Source organism: Gossypium arboreum, chromosome 11 (genome assembly GCF_025698485.1).
Source record: "Gossypium arboreum isolate Shixiya-1 chromosome 11, ASM2569848v2, whole genome shotgun sequence".
Classification (NCBI taxonomy): domain Eukaryota; kingdom Viridiplantae; phylum Streptophyta; class Magnoliopsida; order Malvales; family Malvaceae; genus Gossypium; species Gossypium arboreum.
The window spans coordinates 32,868,124-32,891,841 of NC_069080.1; the positions used below are offsets into that span (position 1 = coordinate 32,868,124).

The following is a 23,718-nucleotide window of genomic DNA, read 5'->3' on the forward strand; positions in this document are numbered from 1 at the left end:
ATCAGCTTATGGTAAGTCTTGAATCAGCTCATGATAAGTCTTGAATATATACTTGCAATTTTTTCCTAATTCAATCTGATCAACTAAACTTAGAAAGTTGATTGCTTCGATCCAAATCCAAATCAATCTTTAAGATATCTTGTTTTGTGTAGTTTGGATTTCAAGGATGTTTCGGTTTTTGTCCAACGTATCATTTAGAATCAAAGCCCAAGGATTTTGTTGCTAAAATTTTCCAACTTAAATATGATAAGTTTTCTGAGTAGGTAGTGCTAGACATCGGTTGGCATTGGTCTTGGCACTGCTCAAAAACTACCTCAACACATTGAATTGTGATGGCTCTTCTTTAGGCAATCAGGTGACAGGTAGTCACCATTTATAAGTTTTTGCAACCAATATGATTGTTGAAATATGGGCATTATGATATGATTTTTTTTTTAAATAATTAAGGGAGGAGAATGAGATTTTGTTTGGGATCGAATCCAATCTCCAATATGATGTTTTACTTGTAAAGGATTTAAGCATCTCTCAATTATTGAGCTTGATGCCTCGTCTGTCATTAGTCAAATGAAGAGTACTGCAACTGGTAACATTATGCTTGAGCAGGACTATTTTGAAGACATTTTAGCTTAGTTGATTGCAACATATCTATATGAAGGGAATAGATGCACTACTCACTTGCAAAGGAGGACGATAGTTTTAGTCCATCTAGGATTAAGGTCAGTTTTAGAACATTTTAATGATATGTTGTCTATTTCAATATTCTGTTTTTATGGTTGATAAAGCCAACTATAATGTGTACCACGCGCTATAGCTTAGTAATGCTATGTTATTCTTTTCTTAAAAATTACTTTTAAAAGTCTTAAAAACACAGGTTAACAAAATCCTTATTTAATTATTATTCTTTAAATATATTTTTACAAAATTAACTAGAAGGATAATAAATATCAAAATTATATATTAATTTTGATTTAATATGTAATGTCATACATGAACTTTAATATTGTGTGATTTTATACATAAAATTTGATTTGATCCTATTTTTAAAAATTACTAACAATATTATTAAATTAATACCGCTTTACGCTCGAGATATTGCATACACAAATAATTTTATTAATCAAATATAAAAAATAAATGTATGTATTTATTTATTTAAATGTATATAATTGAATTGAAATTTAAATTTCATATATATAATTACATCAAATCAAAATTTATGTATTAAATTAAACATTAAATTAAAAAATTATGTATAAATTTAATATTTATCGTAAATAAAATAATAATCGCATATAACTTTGTTTAAAGTAAGTTCGCATTGAAACCATGAATCTATAAAAATAGCTTTTAACCAGAGTAAAAATCAGAGAAAGACGAAAGGGGCTTACTAGCCCAAATCTCAAGGCTCAAAGTTGGGCCTTTTTGGACAAATAAAATGACAGACCATTTATTCATAAAAGAAAAAAAAAAAAAGGGTACATAACAAAACAAAGCTTTCCACTTACCTAACACACAGATTATTGATCCAGAGATCGTTGTTTTTTATTTCCTCCTCCTCTCTTTAGGGTTTCGACACTCCGATTCTATCATCAGAGATGTGGCACGAAGCTCGGAGATCAGAAAGGAAGGTCCACGACATGATGGACGCGGCTCGAAAGAGAGCACAAAGACGGGCCATATTCCTTGCCAAAAGACGCGGCGACCCTCAACAATCCATTCAAGTCGTCGGCTCTCGCTGCCGTATCCACCGTGACGATGCTCTTTATCATGCCACTCAAGATCAGCAAGGCTTGTAAGTCAATTTATCAATTTTCCGTTAAATATTACCTTCTTAGCCTTCCATTAATTATCTCAAATTTATTCCTTTTGCTTACAGGATTCCTTGGAATGGAAAACAAGATATTTTAATCGATAGGTATATATTTTTTATTTCTCATTTATCTTCATTTCTAAGATCCTTTTAGACGATGCTTTTTTTTTTTTTTTAAACTGATTAGCATTTGCTTATATTTTAGATTCGATGGCCGAGCTCTTCTTGATTTTATTCGCGAGCCAGGGACACGACATTTTAGGAATCAAGAGAAGTCTGAAGAGGAAGAAGAAGTAGAAGAGTTTGTTAATTTCGAGCGTTATCGGGATTTAATTAAGCATCGCCGTAGAGGATGTCGGTACTTTTTTATTTCTTGGAATTGATAAATTCTGTTTTTGGTTCACTTTTGTTTGTTTCGTGTCCCTCCTATTTTTTGGTTATAACGGCAAAAGTCTGTTATAAGAATAGCGATTAGTTTTCAAATAAGCTTTATGTGCTGAGGTTTGTATCTTTTGACAGTTACCGACGAGGATGGTTTACAACATGTGAATGTAGAAATGGAGGCAAAAGTAATCGCACCGTTCCAATCAGACAGGTTTAGTATATTCTTTTCTCAGCTATTTGTGCCGATTTGATAAGATAGGTGATGCATGTGATGGTGCTCAAAGCTTTTCCGAAAAATAAAAATTTATTGGCATGCCATCTGCATAAAAGTTTCCAACAGTGTCTTGCTCTTTGCAATTCTTTTTTTCATGCTGCATAGGGCTTTAGGGTGATCTTAGACATGGAGATAAGATGGTGGTTGCAGGAGATGTATTTTCCAAGATTTATTCTATTTGGAAATAAATGTTGAGATGCGTTAAGTTTTTATAAAAGATCCAATTTATAGACTTGTCTTGCATTTTACTTTCTCTCATATGATTTTTAGCTATTTATAAATTAACTTTGATAGGTTTATTATTTGTTTTAGTAGTCTTCTTTTAAAGCAGGAAAAAAGCTTTTTTTTATTTTTTCAGTTCATATATATGATGAAGATCATTCAGTTAGCCTGTTTTTATAAGGTTTTGTTTTGACTGTTTCTAGAAGAGATGAGTGTGCTTCATTTTGGTTTCTTTTGGCATATACAATAAAATTTATTCCTTGGTTTCAAGTTTGCTGGTTTTACTAATGCTGATACCTCTGACTGCTTTTTGTGGTTATCTTGGTTATTCCTTTCCTTTTGGTATATTTGGCAGATCACAGCCAGCTCAACCAACTAATAAGGGTTCATATTCTCAAGTTGGATTCTCTTATGATGGAAATGGGAAAGAGGAAGCTCAGTTTTCAGATGCTGATGAAGAAGATGAGGAGGAAGAAGATGATGATGATTTCAACAGTGATGATAGTAATGATGAAGGAATGGATATAATAGCAAAAGAATTTGGAGTGAAAAGGTATGGCTGGCTTGTTTACATGGACAAAAAAGCAAAAGAGGAGGAAAAAAGACAGAAGGAAGTAATCAAAGGCGATCCTGCAATTGTAAGTTGGATAAGACACCATGTTTGTTGTTTCATTTTATTATTAGCATTGTTGATAACAAATCAGAAATTCTGAATTTTTAGAGGAAACTGAGTCGCAAAGAAAGGAGGAAAGCTTCTCAAATAGAAAGGGAGAAAGAAAGAGAAGCTGCTCGGATAACTGGATCACGAGTACTTCATAATGATCCCTACCGGTATAAAATTTGGAAGATCTGTATTACAAACTGGTAGAACTGGTTATGACGTCATACCTAAAGTGTTGATGATTTCTTTTGCCACATACAGGGAATCTAGGCGGAGTCCAACCTATGATGCTTATCCACGTTCTAGGAGGTATAGTCTGATCTATGTTTCTCTTGAAGCAATTATTTGAGTAGTAGAAAAGGAATTTATGTATAGGTTATCCTATTCAGGTCAAGATCACGTTCATACTCTCCATCATACTCAAGGCGCCATGCGCGTGGTGGTTATTCTGATGACTCTTATAGAAGTAAACCAAAGACTCCCAAAATAGAGTATATAACGGAGTTTGGAGGCTCTGGAGACAGGGATGGACCAAAGCTTGAAGGATTTTCTCCGCCATCATCTCCTCCACCTCAGGCTGACATGTCAAATCGGTCGGAGCACTCGACCTTTAATTCTTGCAAAGATAGATTGGACAGTCTTTACTCTGCTGCAGCTTATCCCCATTTTGTTGCCTGAGGCAGACTTTTCTGGTTTAAAATAGACCTGCCCTAGGGTTATCAGCATAACTGGAAAGAGGGAGTCAGAAGGAGGCTTCCCTTTTGAAGCTCATATGTTTCCTGAAATGGAATTTGTGTGAATGCTTCCCAGTATCACAAAATCATGACCATGGACGTATCTGATGCTTTTCCTTTCCTGCAGGCTATCATCTGGTCCCATACTTGAGGCACTACATGTTGACCCTGCATCTGGTGTGTCTCTTGATAAAGAAAAGAGCAGTAAAGTGTCAAAACCAGCAGTAAGGTATCACTATAATTTATGCTTTTATTATTTTATTTGTTATGAAAGGGTTATTTAATTCTATTTTTTGTAGTTGCCTTGAGTTTTTATTTCCTTTCTGTCAGTGGATTACCAACATTAGCCAAGTTGACAAAAGCAAGTGCATCCGGAGGACCCTCAAGACAGGGGCAGATTGATAAGAAAGAAACTCCTCAAGAGCGGCTAAAAAGGATTATGAACAGACAGTTAAACAAGCAAAGTACGCATACGCATTCTCATCTTGGTCTTTTCCTAGTTCTTTTTAGCTATTTATTTGTATACTTGGAAGAAAAGAGAGGCAGTAAGTTGTTACAAAGAGAGTTTCAGAGTTTTTAGTTTCACGTGTTTTCTGGGGTTACTTGCATTCATGGCCTGATAAGCTGATGTCTCTATAGTTAAGAAAGACACTGCTGCGGAAATGGCTAAGAAGCGAGAGCAGGAGCGCCAAAGACTGGAAAAACTTGCAGAAACAAGCCGATTAAGTCGTCAAAGGCATCGCAGCCGCAGTAGGAGTTACAGTCGCTCTCCTCCAAGGTATATGTCCTGGACTATTTGTATTACTATGTCCTCCAATCCATATGGCTGACAGTGAATGATTTTTGCAGTAGAATAATGTCTCCATGGAAAGCAACCAAATAGAATGAGGTTTTAGGAGTCCATGTGGTGTTTAATTTATTTATTGTTGTGAGGGAACTTGGAGGTAATAAGATGCTTTAGTAGCCTGATATGCAAAGAGGAGTTGCTGGTTGAAGTTTAAACAAAATAGATACCCGTAGAACTTATGATATGTCTCAGTTTAGACCATAAGGTTTATTTTGGTCCCTTTTGCTTTGGCCATCTGGTCAAAGACTTAAGCGTGTTATTATTTTCTCGTATCTGCTATAAATAACATATTCCATGGGGTCATTTCTGATATTTACAGGGAAACTATGTATTTAGGGTGATAAAACTTGGTGTTTGCTCTCTTATTAGATGTTGTAATGTTTGTCTGGTGAATTATTTCTTTACTGCAGAAGATATCGACGGAGTAGAAGTCCAAGTAGGAGTAGGAGTTCTAGAAGATATTATTCTCGGTCACGATCACGATCTAGGTCCCACTCTTACTCTCATTCACGTTCACGCTCAAATTCCCGTTCACCCAGGTTGTGGCTCTGTGCTGTTAGTCAGACATTTTTGTGTTGCTTTATGTGTAGTAGTTGGATGCTGATCAAGGGCTTTGTAAAATGCAGGGTAAGAAGCCGTTCAAGGTACTGAGAAGGTGATCGACATAAATGTTGCAGGCAAAGCTATTTGATATATTATGTAAGGCGATGCTAGTTTTGGGTAGCTTGTCAATATATATGAGAAATGTTGTAGGGTGTTTTTGAGTTACGGTATCTTCTTATCAATCTATTGGGCTTTTGCATTTTATGTAATATAAATAAGTAATTTTTAATTCAGTAATTGAAATTTGACTCTTATAAATACTGCTACTACTAATAATAAGCCAGTTAAATAATTTGTTGACTTATGTCATCACTTGTTAAGGGGTAAGATGTCTTCGAATTAAAACTTCCAAACCTGGCCATCTCAAGTAAGAAAATTGCAAATTTGCACTCTTCAGCTGTGGAGCATTTTTCATATGAGAAAATTTTGAGATTTGTTACGTAAAGGTTGGGGGTATACCAGATTATAGTTCTGAAAAAAGTTTGATTCGGTCCTTTTGTATTAATTTTTGTATATTATCATCTTTTATATAAAAATAAATTTTAAAAATATAATACATCGAATACATTAAAAATATTTATTAATTTCCTAATTAATTGAGAATACATTAAAAAATTTGTGCTTGAATAACATTAACATTGTTGCGACTCAACAAGTAATACTTTTAAAATTGTAGTAATATTAATAATAAAATAAAAGTTATATAATATTTAAACTATAACAATAAAATGATAGTAATATAATTGTAAGATTGTAGCAAAACTAACATAAAAGAAGCAAAACAATATAATAGTAACAAAACATGTAAAAAACTTTAGACTTATTTGGGTAGGGCCGAGCTTGAGCAAAAAGAATCCTAATCGAGGCCCGGTTTATTTGAAAAATGGGTCTTATTTTTTTGTCCAAGTCTATTTTTCAGGCCTATATTTTTACTCATATAATATTCGGGTAGGCCTTCGAGTCTAGGTGGGTGGTCCGACTCATAATTAAATCTAGCTGGGAGATGTCTAATTGCTTTTCTGAAAAATGATTTGGTTTAAGATTTGTGAAAAAAAGTGCTTTTAAAAAAAATAAATGTTCATTTTAAACATAATTTTATTAAGTAAAGATATATTTAAATAATATATTTAAATAATATTTAAATTCGTTAATATTATAATATTTTAGTAAGAGTATAATAAATAATTTATTTTAACTAATTATTAATATTTTGAAAAATATAAATTTTAAATATTTGTAAACAATTAATATTAATTATTTGTAAATTTTAATTTAAATATATAATCTATATTTTAAATATTATTAAAATATAACCCTTACAAATTTAAATATATAATGTTATATATTTGAAATAAATTTCAATAGAAAAATCATTGTATATCCAATATAAATATTACATACAATACATAAATAAGAATTAAAAAGTTACCATTTCTTGGACAAAAGAAAATTATGTAAACACTTACTCAAAATTTCACTTATCAGATTTTATTGTAGAAGACAAATTTTTTTTTTTGAAGAATTCCCCATGATATATTTGATCCATGCATAATATTATGAAAAATGGTACAAATTTTTTACTACTACTTAGTATCGACAATAGGTCTAAAAAAGTAACTAAAAATATCAAATTTAAATATTTATACTTTGTCGAAGTAAGTAAGAAACTATGGTATATATGTTTGGAATAGATTCTGTTTTGAGAGGGTTGAAAAAAGATTATCTCATTGAAAAGTTTCTAAAAGTGTTTTCCTCAAAAACAAAACAAAAAAAATGCTATTACTTTTGGTTCATAAGCACATTTAATTTAAAAAGATACTTGTCTAACTTTGTTTGTGACTCCAAAAGGCACAATTGACCATAAGAAGCAAAATTTTAAAGGTGACAATTGAGTCATTTTGAGTTTTAATTTGGTTCAGATTTATTTTACATCGAATGTAATTATATATTTATATAAGTTAAATTTTTGCGTGTAGCTATAATTATTAATTTATTATATTTTTAAGTAATAAAAATATAAATTGTAATTATATACTTGTATTGTCATTTGTTATCATCAAAATAATATAACATTTATTAGTTGTATAGAACCAATAGCATTAAATAATTTTATCATAAAATACGATTAATTTTATATTTAAAATAATTGATTAGATAAACCTAATTACAGTGCATTATTATTTATATTATTATTCATTATGAAATAAGAAAATTTTAGTAAATAAAAGAATTTTAAAAATAAAATGAATACTAATCATTTTATGATATCTCATAATCTTAAATCCTTAAATTGAACAAGAAAATATGAATTATTGTAATATTAAGTGGAGTGTTAAGATAATTGTGAAGTTATTTATTATATTTTAAGAAGAATAAATGAATAGAAGTGAAGGTATGAAATGTTTAGAAAAGAGGATGGTTGGATAGAAATGAGACTTTTGCAAGGAGGATGTCATGTCTTGTGGTTGGACAACATAGGATGCCCCACATGTCGGTTCTAAGTGCCAAACCGCCCTTGTCTTTCACACTAACCTTAATCTTGACTTTCTTTTTCACACTGATTCTACTTCCAACTCTTCATTAAATGATCCCAGAGATTGAGGACCTTTTTTGGTAGTCTTAATTGAATTCATTTTTATCAATGAAATTGATAATTAAATCTTCTCTTACTGTTGGATTGAAGTCATGTAATTCGGAAGAATCCAACTTGGCCTTAAAACATATCATCTTTCCTTTCTGTCATCACAACCCTTTAATTTTACATTTTATCTTTTCAATGAAATAAAGCAAAGCAATCTATAAAAAGAAAAAGAAAAATTACCCTCATGGTTTAATCCAAAATATCTATTACGCTAGGGATCACTTTAATCACACACAAGGACCCTTTGTATTTAGTAAGCTCATTACAATAATAATTTCATAAAAATAAAAATAAAATATTACGATTAACCTTTTGTTACTTTATTCTAACTAAAAGAAACAACGAAAATCCATGATAAAGAATATTGCTTTGTTTTTCACTAAAATTGAAGTTTAGAGAGAAGGAAGCATGTAGAAATTTGATTCTAGCATGCACTGGATCCTTATTAATTTGATAGTTAAATGAAGCACTTTAAGTAGGGTTTACCTGCTCACATTATTCCTATAAATTAAGCTTCTCCAAACCCCACTTGAGTAAATAATTATAGGGGAAGCACATGGAAAAGTGTATCTTTTATTTGATTAATTTAATCAAGCTAATTACACACAATCTTTATCCAACTAATTGAATAAATCAGTAGGTTAGATGAGATCCTTGTCCTGCAATATTATGCCTTACATACCCATTATAATCACCACCAATGTTGCTTTTCACTTTACAAATAGGAATTTAATATTAACACATTTATTATTTTATAGAGATATGCATAACTGTATTAATTTATTGTCTAGTCAAAAATGGTGGCATGCCTGAAATTTGGATATGAAGTTGAAAGATGATAGGGAATGAGATTTCATGGGTCACAAGACAAAGATAATTTCTGTCTGACATATGTCTGGAATTGAAAAGCATTAATTAATTAATGGGACTATTTTTGTTTATGAAATGGTTGTGTCCAAAGTCTGCCCTCAAATCGCTTAATTTTGACATTTTGAAAAGATATCATCAAAATACATCGATAAGAAGAAAATTATGTTGATTGCATTGCAAATACCACATTATTTGATATTGCTACAACAGAAAATTATGATTAATAATTGAAATTTTTTGAGAACATTCGCAAATATAGGAGTATAAATCAGACTTTAATACTTGTAATCTATTTGAATTTAATTTAAATTTTTTTGAATTCGATTCAATAATTATTGAACTAAACTAGACTAGTTTGGGTTATCGATCATGCTCAATTAGAGTTTATTAATACTTGGCTCAAATGACTAATGAACCTTATCAAGCTTCTTTTTTTTTAATATATATTTTAAATATTTTTATATGGTTAAATTATGTTATTGCCTTTAATATATATTATTAATCTTAAACTTAATTATTGAGCCGAGCTCAAGCTTGAATATGTATGAGCTTAATTGAGCTTGAGTTGGAGCTCGAGTACGAAATTTGAAAAACAAGCTTGAGCTTGAGTAGCATGATTATATTTTGAGTTAAGCTCAAGTTCAAAATAGATATTTGATCAAACTCAATTTAAACTCTAAATTTCAAGTCGAACTTATCAATAATTGAGCTCGGCTTGACTTGATGACACCCCTAATTCTTTGATAGGTAACTCTAGTTCCCTTTGATAATGTTTAAGTCTAATATGCCTTTTTCACTTGATGCATACATAGGGTAAGAAGTCGGTAAGTACTAGCTAGAATAATCATCCTTGTATACCAATTCTCTTTCATCTTGGCAAAATCACTACAATGATTGGTTATGTTGAATTAAACTCTGAGATTTGATCCACTTGGTGGGCATAGAAAGAAACAAAGTGATCGATGATGATGATGAATTTTGTCCATTATTCAAAAACTTGAATCAATCAATATCCAATTAAGCATATGATTCGTCTTTACCAATCAAGCTAATGAGTTGATTATGGAAACAGATAAGGACATAATAGTCAAAGGATGGATCCATTCAGAGTTTCCTTTTTGTGAACATAAATGAACCCAAGGTAGAAGATGGGTTGACTAATGGGTTTTTTTTGGAGGTAGGGAACATATGTGTGGGGCTGACCAAGTTAGTGAAGCTGCCCACTACTTTGTGTTGAACCAAATCAGGAAGCCCGATTTTCTTGTTCTTCCACCCAAACAATTCTACGCAATGTCCCCACCTATCTATCCTCCCATTTCCTTACTTTCCTTCCTACACCTTTTTTCGTAGCTACCATGCCATTTGTTTCAACCTTCCCCTCTAAACTACACTTAGATTCCTTTTATAATTATATAACTTTTTTGATAAGTTAGTATTTTGGGCGTTTTACTCAAATATGCCCTTTAAATAATATAATTACCGAAATGGCCTTTTTTTTACGTTATTTACTGGACTAGGCCGTTTCCCAAGAAAACGCGTCCACGTAAGCGCAATTTTGTGGTATGTGTTAGCAAAACGCTCCCTTAGGGGAGCGCTTTGTCCACATTAGCAAAAAATGCCTCCTTGAGGGCGCGCTTTGTTGACGTGGACAAAGCGCTCCCCTAAGGGAGCGTTTTGCCCGTGTAACAGTCAAATTTTTGACCGTTGGAAGAAAAAAAAACCTATAAACCCCCCCAAATCATTTTTTCACACAAATCTCTCAAATTTCTGTAATTCTCTCAAAATTCCTTTCCCTTTAATTATTTTTCACACAATTCTCTCATAATTCTCAACATTCTTTCAATATTCCCTTAAAAAATCTATCAAATTTCATTGAAATTTTCTCAGAATTCTATCAAATTTCTATCAAAATTCTTTGTTTAATTTTTTTAAATTAAAAAAATCCGATAGTGTTAGCAATGGCTGGAGAATTAATCCGTCTCGATAATAAGCACATCTCCGTTGATCAAATGACAATGGTAAGTGATAATTTTAAATTTTCAATACTATTCGATATTATTTTAATTTATGCAAATTTAATTAAATTTGCAATACTATTTGATATTTTATTACTGCTTGATTTTTTTTCATTTATGATGTTTGCATTAATTAATTTATGTAATTTTAATTAATTTTTGTTTTATAAATTTTTATAATAGTCTGTAGATCAGGTGTTGCAATGCTACATCCGTAATACGTTTGGTCCTCCATCGCCGTTGATCGAGAATTACTTACGAGAAGCGAAATTTTGGCACATGGCCACAATAGGCCGGGGGTGCAAGTTGGACCTGAAACTAATCAGTGCATTGATAGAGAGGTGGAGACCCGAGACACACACTTTTCATCTTTCATGCGGAGAGTGAACTATCACTCTGGAAGACGTACATTTGCAATTGGGATTGCCGGTGGATGGGTACGCAGTCACCGGGTCCGCATCATCTACTGATTGGGGAGCCATATACTACGAGCTTTTGGGTGCTATACCGGATAAAATTAACGGAGGTCGGATCGAGATGGGATGGTTATGAGACACATTCTCGGAGCTGGATAATCATTCGACTGAACGAAAGAATACGATATGCTCGGGCATATATTCTTGAGATGATTGGAGGTTATTTGATGCCGGACTTGTCAAGAAACCTCGTACATCTGAGATGGCTGCTGAAACTTGTAGATTTTAGAGCAGCAGGCAAATTGAGTTGGGGGTCTACTGTGTTGGCAACATTGTACAAGGAAATGTGTGGGGTGACGCGACCGAACAAAGCCAAAATAGGAGGTTGCCTATCACTACTGCAATCATGGGCACGGTTTTGCTTTCTATTTTACGTCATCGAGTCGACCACCCATATACATTTCCACTCATAACGAGGTAAGTTTTATATTAGATTTTACAATTATTACGTAGATTTAGAATATAATTTTATGCTAAAAATTCATTTAATTAGGTGGAACCATTCAGCGAGATATGTCGGAATACCTACCTCTCTCGAAGACATACGACTTCTATTAGACCAACGATCGGAAGCAGAAGTAAGTATAAAATAAAATATATATATATACATAATAAAATAGTCGTTTCGTATTTAGTATTATGTATTATGTATATAAGTAATATTTTTATCATGTTCATATAGTTTCAATGGATACCATACGAGGATCCGGCAATTCGGTTAGTAATTCCGGATGAATTTTTTCAAAATCCAAACGTTTGGCATGTGAAGGTCCCATTGGTGAACTATGCCATCGTGGAGATGCACCAGTCAGATAGAGTATTGCGATAATTTGGATTCCAACAATCGATTCCCATGGCACCCGATGTGTTTGATGACGAGCACAAAGTTGACTTACGGCAACTCCATACGGATTGGCCTAGATTCTAGTTTGTACACTTCGTCGACGTAGCTCATGGGATCTAGACGGAGATTTTGACAAGCTGCAATTACATAAGCGCATGGATAGCAAAGTGCGTCAAACTTCCCACAGTCGCAAGTCCTATGTCTCAAGTGTACACGATATTGCCCGCCAATAATACCTTCGTGCGGTCTGTCAAACTCCGTTACATGAAACCATAGGTTGTCTCGGTCATGACAGACTGTGTGCATGGTGTTCGCCCGCGCCTTCGCCTTGTTAATTTCTTGCAATACCTTTGCGCACCATACACGGCCTCCTTGCATTTGGCCTTTATAACTTGCTGCTCGCTTCGAAAATAATACCGCTAAACGAAAATGTCTCTCGAACAACCGATGTTATCGGTAAATAACATGTTCCTTTTAGAATAGAATTTATGCATTCAGCCAGGTTCGTAGGCCGCCGTCGTATACTTGTGTCCACTGTTCGAAAGGTATGTTACAGAGGTAGTTTGCACTTTCTTCTTTAATTGAACGCAAAACCACCAACATCTCATGGAAACAGTCCTTACTTATCTCATACCCTGCCAATATAAATTGATAGCGAAAATTACATACCACTTTTCCATTTAAAATAAATTCAATAGTACAAACGAAATTACATTAATAGATATTAAATACTCATGTTGGTCACTTGTCATTTTTCACTTATAAATCGAAATTGTCCATAGTAGTTGGACGCAACGTGCCTTAAGCAATACCGATGGTGTGTGTGATGTCATAGGCTTCCCTGTCGCTCAATTGCGGCTAGTATTTTGGTGCCTCGATCCGATATAACGCAGATATTAGGTTGGGGGCAGACATGCCTTCTTAACCTATAAAGAAAGAACTCTCAGTCATCAGCTGACTCCCCCGGTGTTATTGCAAACGCAAGTGAAAGAATTCTTTCACTACCATTCTATGTCACAGCTACCAATAGCCGATGACTATATCTACCGTACATAAAGGTACCGTCAATTTGTACCAATGGCTTGCAATATAAAAATACGTCTTGGCATTGCTTAAAGGTCCATAACAGACGCTTAAATACTTGGCATCTACGGAGCAATCGGTCGTTGTAGTACACAGGTTCAGTTTCAAGGTTTGTTACGCAACCTGGGACGTATCTCTCCAGCACCTGACACCACTGCCACACTTCATTATATGAAGCGTCCCACCTACCATGAATCTTTTCCAACGCCTTCTGCTTAGCTATCCAAGCCTTGCGGTAAGAGGGTGTGTACCTTAACTGGTTACGAATATTGGCAATTAAGACCGGCACTAAAGTTCTGGGATCAGCTTTCACCGTCGGTAGTATTAAGGTAGTTAGCATATCTGAATTCATCTTGGGATGATCTTTCGAAACACCTGTCAACGAAGTACGTTAAAAATGCAACAGTACGTAATAACAGTACCATTTAAAAAATCTAAACGGTTAGTGATACTCTACCGGCAGCACATGTATGTAGACATTTGTACTTTTTTATCTCCCACAAGCCTGTCTTTTTCCTTAACAAGGCCATGATTTTTCTTGAACATGTACCGTCTTGCATTGCACACTTGGCCTCAAACTTATTGGATTTGGATTTAACCACGTTGTAGTTAACCCCGTTCATGATGCTATGTTGTTTTAATGCACCAAGAAAACTATCTTTAATGGAAAACTCCTTACCAATTTCTAATTCACCTGAATCCAATGAGGAACTTGTACGGTCACGCCTTCTGTGTGGTAGATCTAGAAATTCTAACGCATCATCTTCAGATAGATCAACATTATGCATGTAGGCTGGAGGCGAGTACGCCCTGAATCGTGGATCTTCTTCTTCATCATCTGAACCCCCTTCAACATCTTCAGATATGGTTGGAACAGGCTCTGGTTCAGAAAATAATACAACTTCTGCACCATCGGGGCCAGCCTCTCGAGGTGGATCCGCATCGGACTCATTATCTGACCCATCATCATTTGCAACGTAAAAAGTCCCTTTGCCTGTGGACGTCGTAGGGAGTACATCATCCCTCCTTATGGACGTTTCACAGCGTCTCCAATCAAATGTGGATTGCCAACCACTAGAAGTTAATGTCATTCCCATTAAGTATTTCCAACATCAAACATTGACCCACTGAGGTGCATGTCCCATCCACTAACGGAGTGTCATGCAGAGGTTGAGTATTCCATACTGCTACTAAACATGGGTACTTCCGTGTTTTGCCACCCACTAACGGAGTGTCGGACAGGGGTCGTGTCTTCCTCTCGACCAGCAGTAAATGTTGAAACTGCAAAAGCATCATTTGGCGATGAAAATTGTAAATATAACTCAAGATAGGGTGATCCACTAGCGAGATGAGTCTGCACCATTGCCTCCAAGCTACGGGCGCCTTTGATGTCAAATGAGTTATATGTCACAGGATCAACTAAAGCACAAAATCGATACTTAATAGACAAAACTTTCATTGGTGTCGTTTCGAAGATTTTGCGCCTAATTCTTTTACGAAGTTCTGTCAAATCTATGTTCTAGTTAAAAACCAGTCTCGCTGTGTTCTCCGATAAAAAAACAACACCGTTCTCGGTGTGACAGACCTCACCATTATAGTAAATAACAGCACTAATACGTTCACTCATCTTCAATTTATTTTCTTCTTAGCCTCTTTAATTTTTTTGTTGTAAGTTATGCAGCCTGAGAATAAAATTTGGCTAATTTATAGCCTCATTTTTCTACGAACTACTATAGCAAAAGAGCCTCCACGTGGGAGCTTTTTCCAGAAATTTTGCTGACAGTGCATCTTGCTTGAAACGTTTTCGGCACTATTTGTTCAGAAACGTCTACTCAGAATTATTTTTCCGCGAACTACTATAGCAAAAGAGCGTCCACGTGGGAGCTTTTTTCAGAAATTTTACTAACAATGCATCCTGCTTGAAGCGTTTTCGGTACTATTTGTTTAGAAACGTCTACTCAGAATTATTTTTCCACGAACTACTGTAGCAAAAGAGCGTCCACGTGGGAGCTTTTTCCAGAAATTTTGCTGACAGTGCATCCTGTTTGAAGTGTTTTTGGCACTATTTATTCAGAAACGTCTACTCAAAATTATTTTTCCACGAACTACTGTAGCAAAAGAGCGTCCACGTAGGAGTTTTTTCCAGAAATTTTGCTGACAGTGTATCCTGCTTGAAACGTTTTCCGACACTATTTTTCCAGAAATGTCTGCTCAGAATTATTCTTGCAGAAACACAAAACCTTAAAACTTATGACAAAAAAATTTATATTGCTTATATGTTTTTTCTAATACCCTAAACACAAATTTATTTTAAAAAACTAAACTCTAATCCCTAATTTAATGAATTAACCCTAATACACTCTAATTTAGTATTTAGTATTTAAAATTAATAGTTAATTTAACGAATTAACCCTAAAACCCTAAATCTTAATTCAATTAATTTTTTCTCGAAACCCTAAACTTAGCATAGCGCAGTATGTACATATGCTGCAATCATATTATCTTTGAGAAATTTTTTTCTTGTATGTATCAATTAACCTTAAATTTAATCAATTAACCCTAAATCCTAAATCAATCCATAATTTAATCAATTAACCCTAATACCCTAAACTCTAATTTAATATTTTGTATTTAAAATTAATAGTTAATTTATACCCAAATTCAATTAAACTTTTTCCTAAAACCCTAAAACCCTAAAACATTACAAAACCCTAACCCTAACCCTAAAAATCATAACCCTAAATCAATTAAATAAAAAATTTTAACCCTAAAAAAAGGGCAAAACGCTCCCCTGAGGGAATGCATTGTCCACGTCAGCAAAGCGCACCCTTAAGGAGGCGTTTTTTGCTGATGTGGACAAAGCGCTCCCACAAGGGAGCGTTTTGCTGACACGTACTAAGAAATTGAGCTTACGTGGACGCGTTTTCGTGAGAAACGGTCTAATCCGGTAAATAACTCAAAAAATAGCCCATTTCGATAATTATATTATTTAAAGGGCATATTAAGATAAAACGCCCTAGTAGTTTCTATTTTAAGGATTATGTATTATATCATATTATGTTTTTAATTTTTTTTATCATGTTCATGATTACGTTGTGTCAAGCATTTAATTCTATGATCATGTAAAGACATCTAGTCTTTCTTTCTTTGAAAGCCCCCTATATTTGATTGTACAAAACATGTATGTATGCATGCATGCTTAATAGTGACTAATACTCTCGTCATAAATATATAAAATAATTTATTAATTAATAATCTACATATTATGAAGGTAAAATTAATTAATAAAAAATTTAAAATTTAGAAATAATAGTTAACTAACATTAGAGATGTCTAATAGTGTAAAGACCAAAATGTAATACAAAATTAAGATTAATAATAAGGTAAAGGGAGAAATTCGAATGTAGTTGCGGCGGTGTGAGCATCAAAAATTAAATGTGAAAGCTGGTAAAAGGATTCACTAACAATCAACCGTTGACCAATTACATCTTTACGGACCTAATGATTAAAACTTTAGTCCAAAATCTATTATTAGTATTTTTCGCCTGAATCCTGATGGAGCAACGAAAATCAAGGCCACCATCACATGTATCATCTTACTTTATTGTTTTATTTCTTTTAGTGTGTGTTATGTCAATTGGACCGTTGGGGTCCAAGAAATATGTTCCTTTTATTTTCTTTTAAAAAATAAAAGTTGGGAGTAACAATTCATTTGGGATTGCTTTTAATTAATATTTCAATACAAGTTGTTTACTATTTACTTGTGGTTCCCAATTCGAATTTTAATATTTTGAGAATATTTTACTTTATTAATAAAATGAAAAAATTTTATTATATCTTTAGAATACAAGTTAATTAGAAATAAGTTTTTCAATTATATAACCTTAAATTATCTGCTTTTTTACCAACCTAACTTAAAACATTTAATATTTACAAGAATGATTTAGGTTTAAAAACAATTACAGGAATGATTTGAAATAAATTAGTGCATGCGGTGCCAATACCCCATGGCCGACACCCAAGTCAATTATATGGTAATCATTACCTGATGATTGTTTGGGATTAAATTTTTTTTTTGATGTTAGCACTGCAATGGCTGGCACCCGTATGTATTTTTTCATTCGTATTTTATAAAATACATGTATTAACTGGTAAAAATATTTATTTGGTGTCGGCGTCTAGGTAGTTGGCACCGCCACTACCCAGTACAATTTTTTTGGTAATTTTTGGTGTCAATATTGTGGTGGCCGACACCCACGTCAGTAAAAAAGTTTTTTTTGGATATCGTGTTTCTAGTGGTTGGCACCCCGGTAAAATATTAATGTTTTTTGGTGCTGGCTTTTTCTTTGCCAGCACCAATAGGCTATATATCAGTTGTGGATGCACTTTGGGTTATGATAAAACGAGAAGTGAGGAAAAATATATTTTTTGACTTACTGAAAAGAAAAAAAATAGGGAGAGAGAGAGAGAGATTGAATGTTTTTTTTATCTGTTTGGGGAGTGTATCATCAACTGCAGATTTCTATTATGTATTGGTAGTGATTCGTTAACGGAGTTGAATTATATATTGTCACAAGAACTACAAAGGCTATGCTGTTAAGGGGTGAAGGTGTCGGTTACGATTTATGCGAGTAGGTGATAGTCTTCGTGGACCAAACCTTGTATCACAAGATTCTCAATAGAGCCATTTGAAGATTGACTTAACATTGTTTGGTCAGAAGCTCGGATAACATAAGTCATTGCGATTTTTGCTCAACGATAGACCTGATTCAAGCAGAAATGAATATGCTGGAGAAGATACTTTTCAAAACACATTAGCAAACTGTGTAGTTTGATTAATCCAAATTTAGTTAGTATTATTGCACCTATAGAGTTTTCATAAATTATGATATCAGTTAGCTAAATTTTATAAAAAAACGACAATAGTAGAGGTAAATAAATTTTTGAGTAAATTTTAATGTAAATATTAGTATGATAAAAATAAATGGAGTTGTTTTTAAGTTATAAAAAATTATTGTTCCAAAATTTGTAAATTTTATCTGCAACTGAACCAATATAAATTGAAAAAAAAAGAAGCAATCATATAATATTTTTAAAAAATAAAGAGAGAAAAAAACGGAAGCTAGTGTTTTTTTTAAAGGAACACTACCGTCATGACTGTCGGGTCACATCTTGTGTTCTCGACTGAATAAGGGTGCATATCTTAACCCTCCACCATGCCTTTATCATCTATATATTCAGGGACCTCATCCAAATCGAGGTCACTAAAATCTTCAAGATCAAGGTGGGACTAAACTTCATTATCGGACCCTTCATCACCATCTGCTATGAGGGCCAACACCTCTAGATGTATCTCTAGACGAGGACACGAGATTGGGTTGTTGTACGAATATTCACCGTAGTTTGGATTTTCAAGTGTTTGCGATGTCCCTCCGCAACTCAACTGATCTTCCCAGCAGACATTAAGATCAAAATCAAATCCATAATGTTGACTTATTGGATGTACAACTTGAACGGGTTACGGATCGGCTAACTTTACGAATAACTCAACCAATCGGGGATTCTCGATCTTAAGAGGGTAATAAATTGCGATCATTGTGGCAATATCATCATCATTTACAAGCTCCATTTTTGAGAACTTAAACAGATCCGTTGAAATTGAAAATTTGTAAAACAATTTTAACATCTACTTCTTACAATGAGTAGTTATCTTTACACTAATCTTTTGTTTCAATTCTGCTAGCATTACACGTTTATTAAATCTCATTTCTATTTTATGATGACTTTGAAATACACAATATTTTTTAATTATATTTATTATTTCTCCATCGAAATGAATATACACTAACAAAATCTGGTTAATGTATGTGTTCCTTTCAATTTAAAATGATTGTAATTAAGAAATGATTACACATGGCATGTTGTTAATGGTTGATATAGCATAGCATAGGTGTGAGTTAGCAGAGAGTTGGGGGGGGGGGGCATTGTGTATGTAAATCCATGTAAAAGGAGACGTTGGAATTTCAGGGCCGGTCGCCGCCAACACAAACTTCCCTTTTAACCTCATCAGCTTTACCGTTTTTAACAACTAAATAATTGTTGGAGATGTCTATTTCCAAGTGAGTTTCATTCTATTTATCGTATTATAAGTACAGCCCAGTAGACTTGTTCAACTCTATAGTAAAATAAAGTTTAAATATTTTATATTTTTAATTAAAAAAGAAGAGCCAATCGAAGATGCTAAATGAGGGGGAAACTTGGGAAGAGGTGAACCCCCCACGTGAGGCTACCAAATCCCTCGCCTAAAAGTACGTGAGGTTCACTGCTCCCGATTATGCTTTCATTGCGTTAAAACTGTTGTTACAAATTTTTAGATTTAAAAAAAACCATGCCAACCCCTTACGAAACAATAACTGTCGTTAGGCGTGGGTTTTAATCCTGTTTTAAGAGTCACCAACACCAATCTCATGCTCATCACCAATCATTACTTTACAATTCTTTTTTATATATAAAAAGGAAATGTATGTTAACGTTAGTATACAATGTGGAATTATAATTTTATGCCTTGCTTTATGTGTATAAGCTGTCAACCTAAATTCATGATTGCTAATGGACCCCAAATTGGCCGTACCAGCGCCACAACCTTCTTTCTAACAATAACTTCAACCTAAAACCAAACACACATTAGCTATTTAAGGGTTAAATTGATGATTTTACTATGGAATTCCATAAAGGTTAGTTGATGATTAAACACTTAATCATAAATTTAGTTATATTTTGTTAAAATAATCCTAATTAAATTTTTGAGTCTTTTTAATTATCAATTTTGGGTTTTAAAAAAATTATTTTTCAACAAATTTAATGAAAGTAAATTAATAGGGATGATGTGGAATATTTGTAATGAGATTTAATTTATTAATCAGGTAACTCAATAAGATAATTACATGTGAAAAATAATAAAATAAATCATACATACAATTAAAAAATAACTCTTAATTTTTAAAAAAACGTAATTCTCTAAAAAAGGTTTTAAAATGAATGCATATATTTGTTTAGTGAGAGGTTTCAAAAGATAATTAATAAATTAAAAAATAATTGTATAAACTGTGATTTCACGTGATTCTTATCCTTTCCAATAGGAAAATGCCAAATCAAATTTTTCCTCCTAATTTTTAGCATTTCCACATGTAATTATTTTATTAGGTTATCTAAATAATAAATTACATCTTATTAAAAATATTCCATATATAGAATTCCACATCATCCCGTTAACGTTTTTAACGGTACTTTCATCAAATCTATTAAAAAATACAATTTTTAAAAATAAAAGTTGATGGTAAAAATATTTAAAAATAAAATTAGAGTCATTTTAATAAAAATATATAAACATTTGTGATCAAATTTATAATTATATCATAAAGTCTTAATGCCCAAAGAAAAATTAAATACTTACTGGTACTAAAGTGGATTTTGCATGATAAGTAATTTAGAGTTTGGGATTGGGTCAAAATTTTAAAGAAAATATTGAATGATTTTTAATTTTATTTAAATGATTAATTTGAATTTAAATTTAATTAATATAACTATTAGATAACGGAAACTTTTTAAAAAAACAAAAAAAATCATCGTCTTCATTAAAAAAAAATAGAGATCCGACCATTTTATAAAATTTTGATTTAGTAATATTTGAAGAAAAATAAAATATCATGCATTTAAGGGCAGCAATGTAATTTTAGTTGTTGTTGAGAAATAGGTGAATTATAATTGCATTTGTAAGTAAATTGAAAGGTAAAATCGTATATGTTGAGTTGTCATAATAAAAAGGGTTTAAAGATTAGCATCAACATTAATTAAGAAATTGATGAAGTAAAAGATTACCAATATCTCCAAGCTGGGCTCCACTTTGAAACAGCTATAAGTACGTACCGTTCCTTTACTCTTTCCCAGCTGCAATTAAGCTCCCCCTAACTCTGCTGCTCCTCTTCTTCATTTTTCTCTATTTTCAGTGGAATCAAAACAACAGTCACAGATTTGTCTTTTCGACAATTGTTTGTTATTAAAGCAAACAATGGTTGACGTCGACCGGCGTATGTCCGGTCTGAATCCGGCTCATGTAGCTGGTTTACGCCGTCTCTCTGCTCGTGCTTCCGCTCCTTCAACTCCGACTTCTCTTCCTCTTCGCAACGGTCTTCAGTCTCTCTCTTCTCTAGCTGATAAAGTTATAACCCATTTACGAGATTCGGGGTTCCAAGTCCAGCCAGGTTTATTGGACGCTGAGTTCGCCCGAGCCGAAGCCGAGTTCCGTTTCGTTTTCCCACCTGACCTCCGAGCCATATTATCAGCCGGCTTACCTGTGGGTCCTGGTTTTCCCGATTGGCGATCTGTTGGAGCCCGACTCCATCTTCGGGCTTCGTTTGATCTTCCCATCGCTGCAATTTCCTTTCAAATAGCGCGCAACACTTTATGGTCCAAATCTTGGGGGCCCAGACCCTCTGACCCCGAGAAAGCTTTACGGGTCGCAAGGAATGCCCTTAAACGAGCTCCCCTTTTGATCCCCATTTTTAATCACTGCTATATTCCCTGCAATCCGTCTTTAGCTGGTAATCCGATTTTCTTCATTGACGAAACCCGGGTTTTCTGTTGCGGATTCGATCTATCTGATTTTTTTGAGAGGGAATCCTTGTTCCGAGGTTCCGAACCCGACCCGGGATCATTGAAGAAGCAGAGATCGGTTAGTGAAAAATCAGCTGGGTCGTCCACTCATTTTTCAAGGCGTAGTTTGGATGCGGGTTTGGTAACCGGGACGAGAACCCCTAGATGGGTCGAGTTCTGGAGCGACGCCGCGGTTGATCGGCGCCGGAGATTCTCGTCGTCGTCCTCGTCGAATTCGTCGCCTGAGAGGTACTTGGATATGCCGAGAACCAAAATCCCGAAATGGGTGGACGATTACATTGATCAAATCGGGTGTGTTCTTAGAGAAGGCGGGTGGGCGGAATCTGATGTAGCGGAAATCAGACACGTGTCAGCATCTGGGTTCTTCGAAGAAGAGATGGTTTTATTGGATAATCAAGCTGTTCTTGATGCACTTCTTTTAAAAGTGGATCGGTTCTCAGATTCACTCCGAAAAGCCGGATGGAGCTCCGAAGAAGTTTCGGAAGCACTGGGGTTTGATTTCCGACTGGAGAAGGAAAAGAAACCTGCAAAGAAATTATCCCCTCAGCTGGTAGAAAAAATTGGGAAACTTGCTGAATCGGTTACGCGGTCATGACACAGCTTACAGTTTGTGTTATAAAAATTTCCTGGGGGTTTGGATTAAGATAAAAAAAAAAAGGGGTGCCGCGTTGTACCTTGAAAAACAGAGAAAAGAAAAAAGAGAAAGGAAGTGTAAAAAAATGAAATCACATTGTTGTTGTTCATAATATTAAATAATGAATAGGTATTTTCTTTTGTTTACAACTCAGTTTTTTTTTTTATAATTTTTTGCTTCTTTCCATAAAAATGGAATAATTATGTTAGCTGAACTGGCGCTGTTTTCTAAATCCGCACCACTGCACGTGTGCTTTCTTATTTATTCTGCGCAAATCCAAGTTTACACTAGATCTAACCTTCTTGGATAATTAACTTTGAATACATGAATTAGGTAAGTCCCTTTTTTTAAGTTAAATTCTGCTGTTATCTTTGCATTTGTAATTTGATTGAAATTTTAAATAGTACAGATACTTCAGATGATCCAATTATAGATAGAATAGAACTTTGTTTATTTTTAAGTTTATTCGTGTTTGATTAAGAATTTTAACATTATTCATGTTCATTTATTCAAATTTATGTGTATCTATATCCATTTATTTAAGTTAAACAAACATGTTCACAAACATGAACATGTTCTCAAACATTAAATGAGCATGTTTGTGAAAATATAATTGAATGTGTTCATAACAAATGTTCATAAACAAGAAACAAACAAACAGTAAATAATCATATATCTTAATTTTTAGACATAAAATAGTTAAATATTAATAGTAATTTTGAAGTGTGCCTAGCATTTTAGACGAAACAGAGTGGACATTGAGACGAAGTCATGACATGACGACATGTTCCCACAAAAATCATGTATTTTCTCCTACTTAAACTCCGCTATCTTTATCTAGTTGAACTCTAATTAATCTGAGAATATTGTACTCATATTATTAACCTATTTAAACGGTCTTTGTAACCCTATTTTAGAGAGTTGATAGAATATCTCTTATGTGAGAT

At 33.6% G+C, this 23,718-nt stretch overlaps 2 protein-coding genes across 3 annotated transcripts; both read left to right on the forward strand.

Moving 5' to 3' along the window:
• Positions 1-1,448: 1,448 nt before the first annotated feature.
• LOC108464165 (uncharacterized) lies at positions 1,449-5,793 on the forward strand. Of its 2 annotated transcripts, none has more exons than XM_053021201.1 (13): positions 1,449-1,792; positions 1,877-1,915; positions 2,016-2,164; positions 2,330-2,405; positions 3,046-3,328; positions 3,412-3,521; positions 3,613-3,660; positions 3,741-3,944; positions 4,213-4,314; positions 4,416-4,549; positions 4,725-4,863; positions 5,343-5,420; positions 5,559-5,793. In XM_053021201.1, exons 1-13 carry the CDS (start codon positions 1,596-1,598, stop codon positions 5,581-5,583), a joined length of 1,584 nt encoding a protein of 527 aa, XP_052877161.1. In that variant the 5' UTR covers positions 1,449-1,595; the 3' UTR covers positions 5,584-5,793. The 2 variants fall into 2 exon arrangements, with proteins under 2 accessions (XP_052877161.1, XP_017619790.1); XM_017764301.2 differs by having other exon boundaries at positions 1,450-1,792; positions 5,343-5,471.
• A 15,591-nt stretch (positions 5,794-21,384) lies between these two features.
• On the forward strand, positions 21,385-22,920 carry LOC108461772 (uncharacterized). Its single transcript, XM_017761706.2, has one exon. The coding sequence runs from the start codon at positions 21,533-21,535 to the stop codon at positions 22,730-22,732; it is 1,200 nt and encodes a 399-aa protein (XP_017617195.1). The 5' UTR covers positions 21,385-21,532; the 3' UTR covers positions 22,733-22,920.
• The last annotated feature ends 798 nt before the right edge of the window (positions 22,921-23,718 follow it).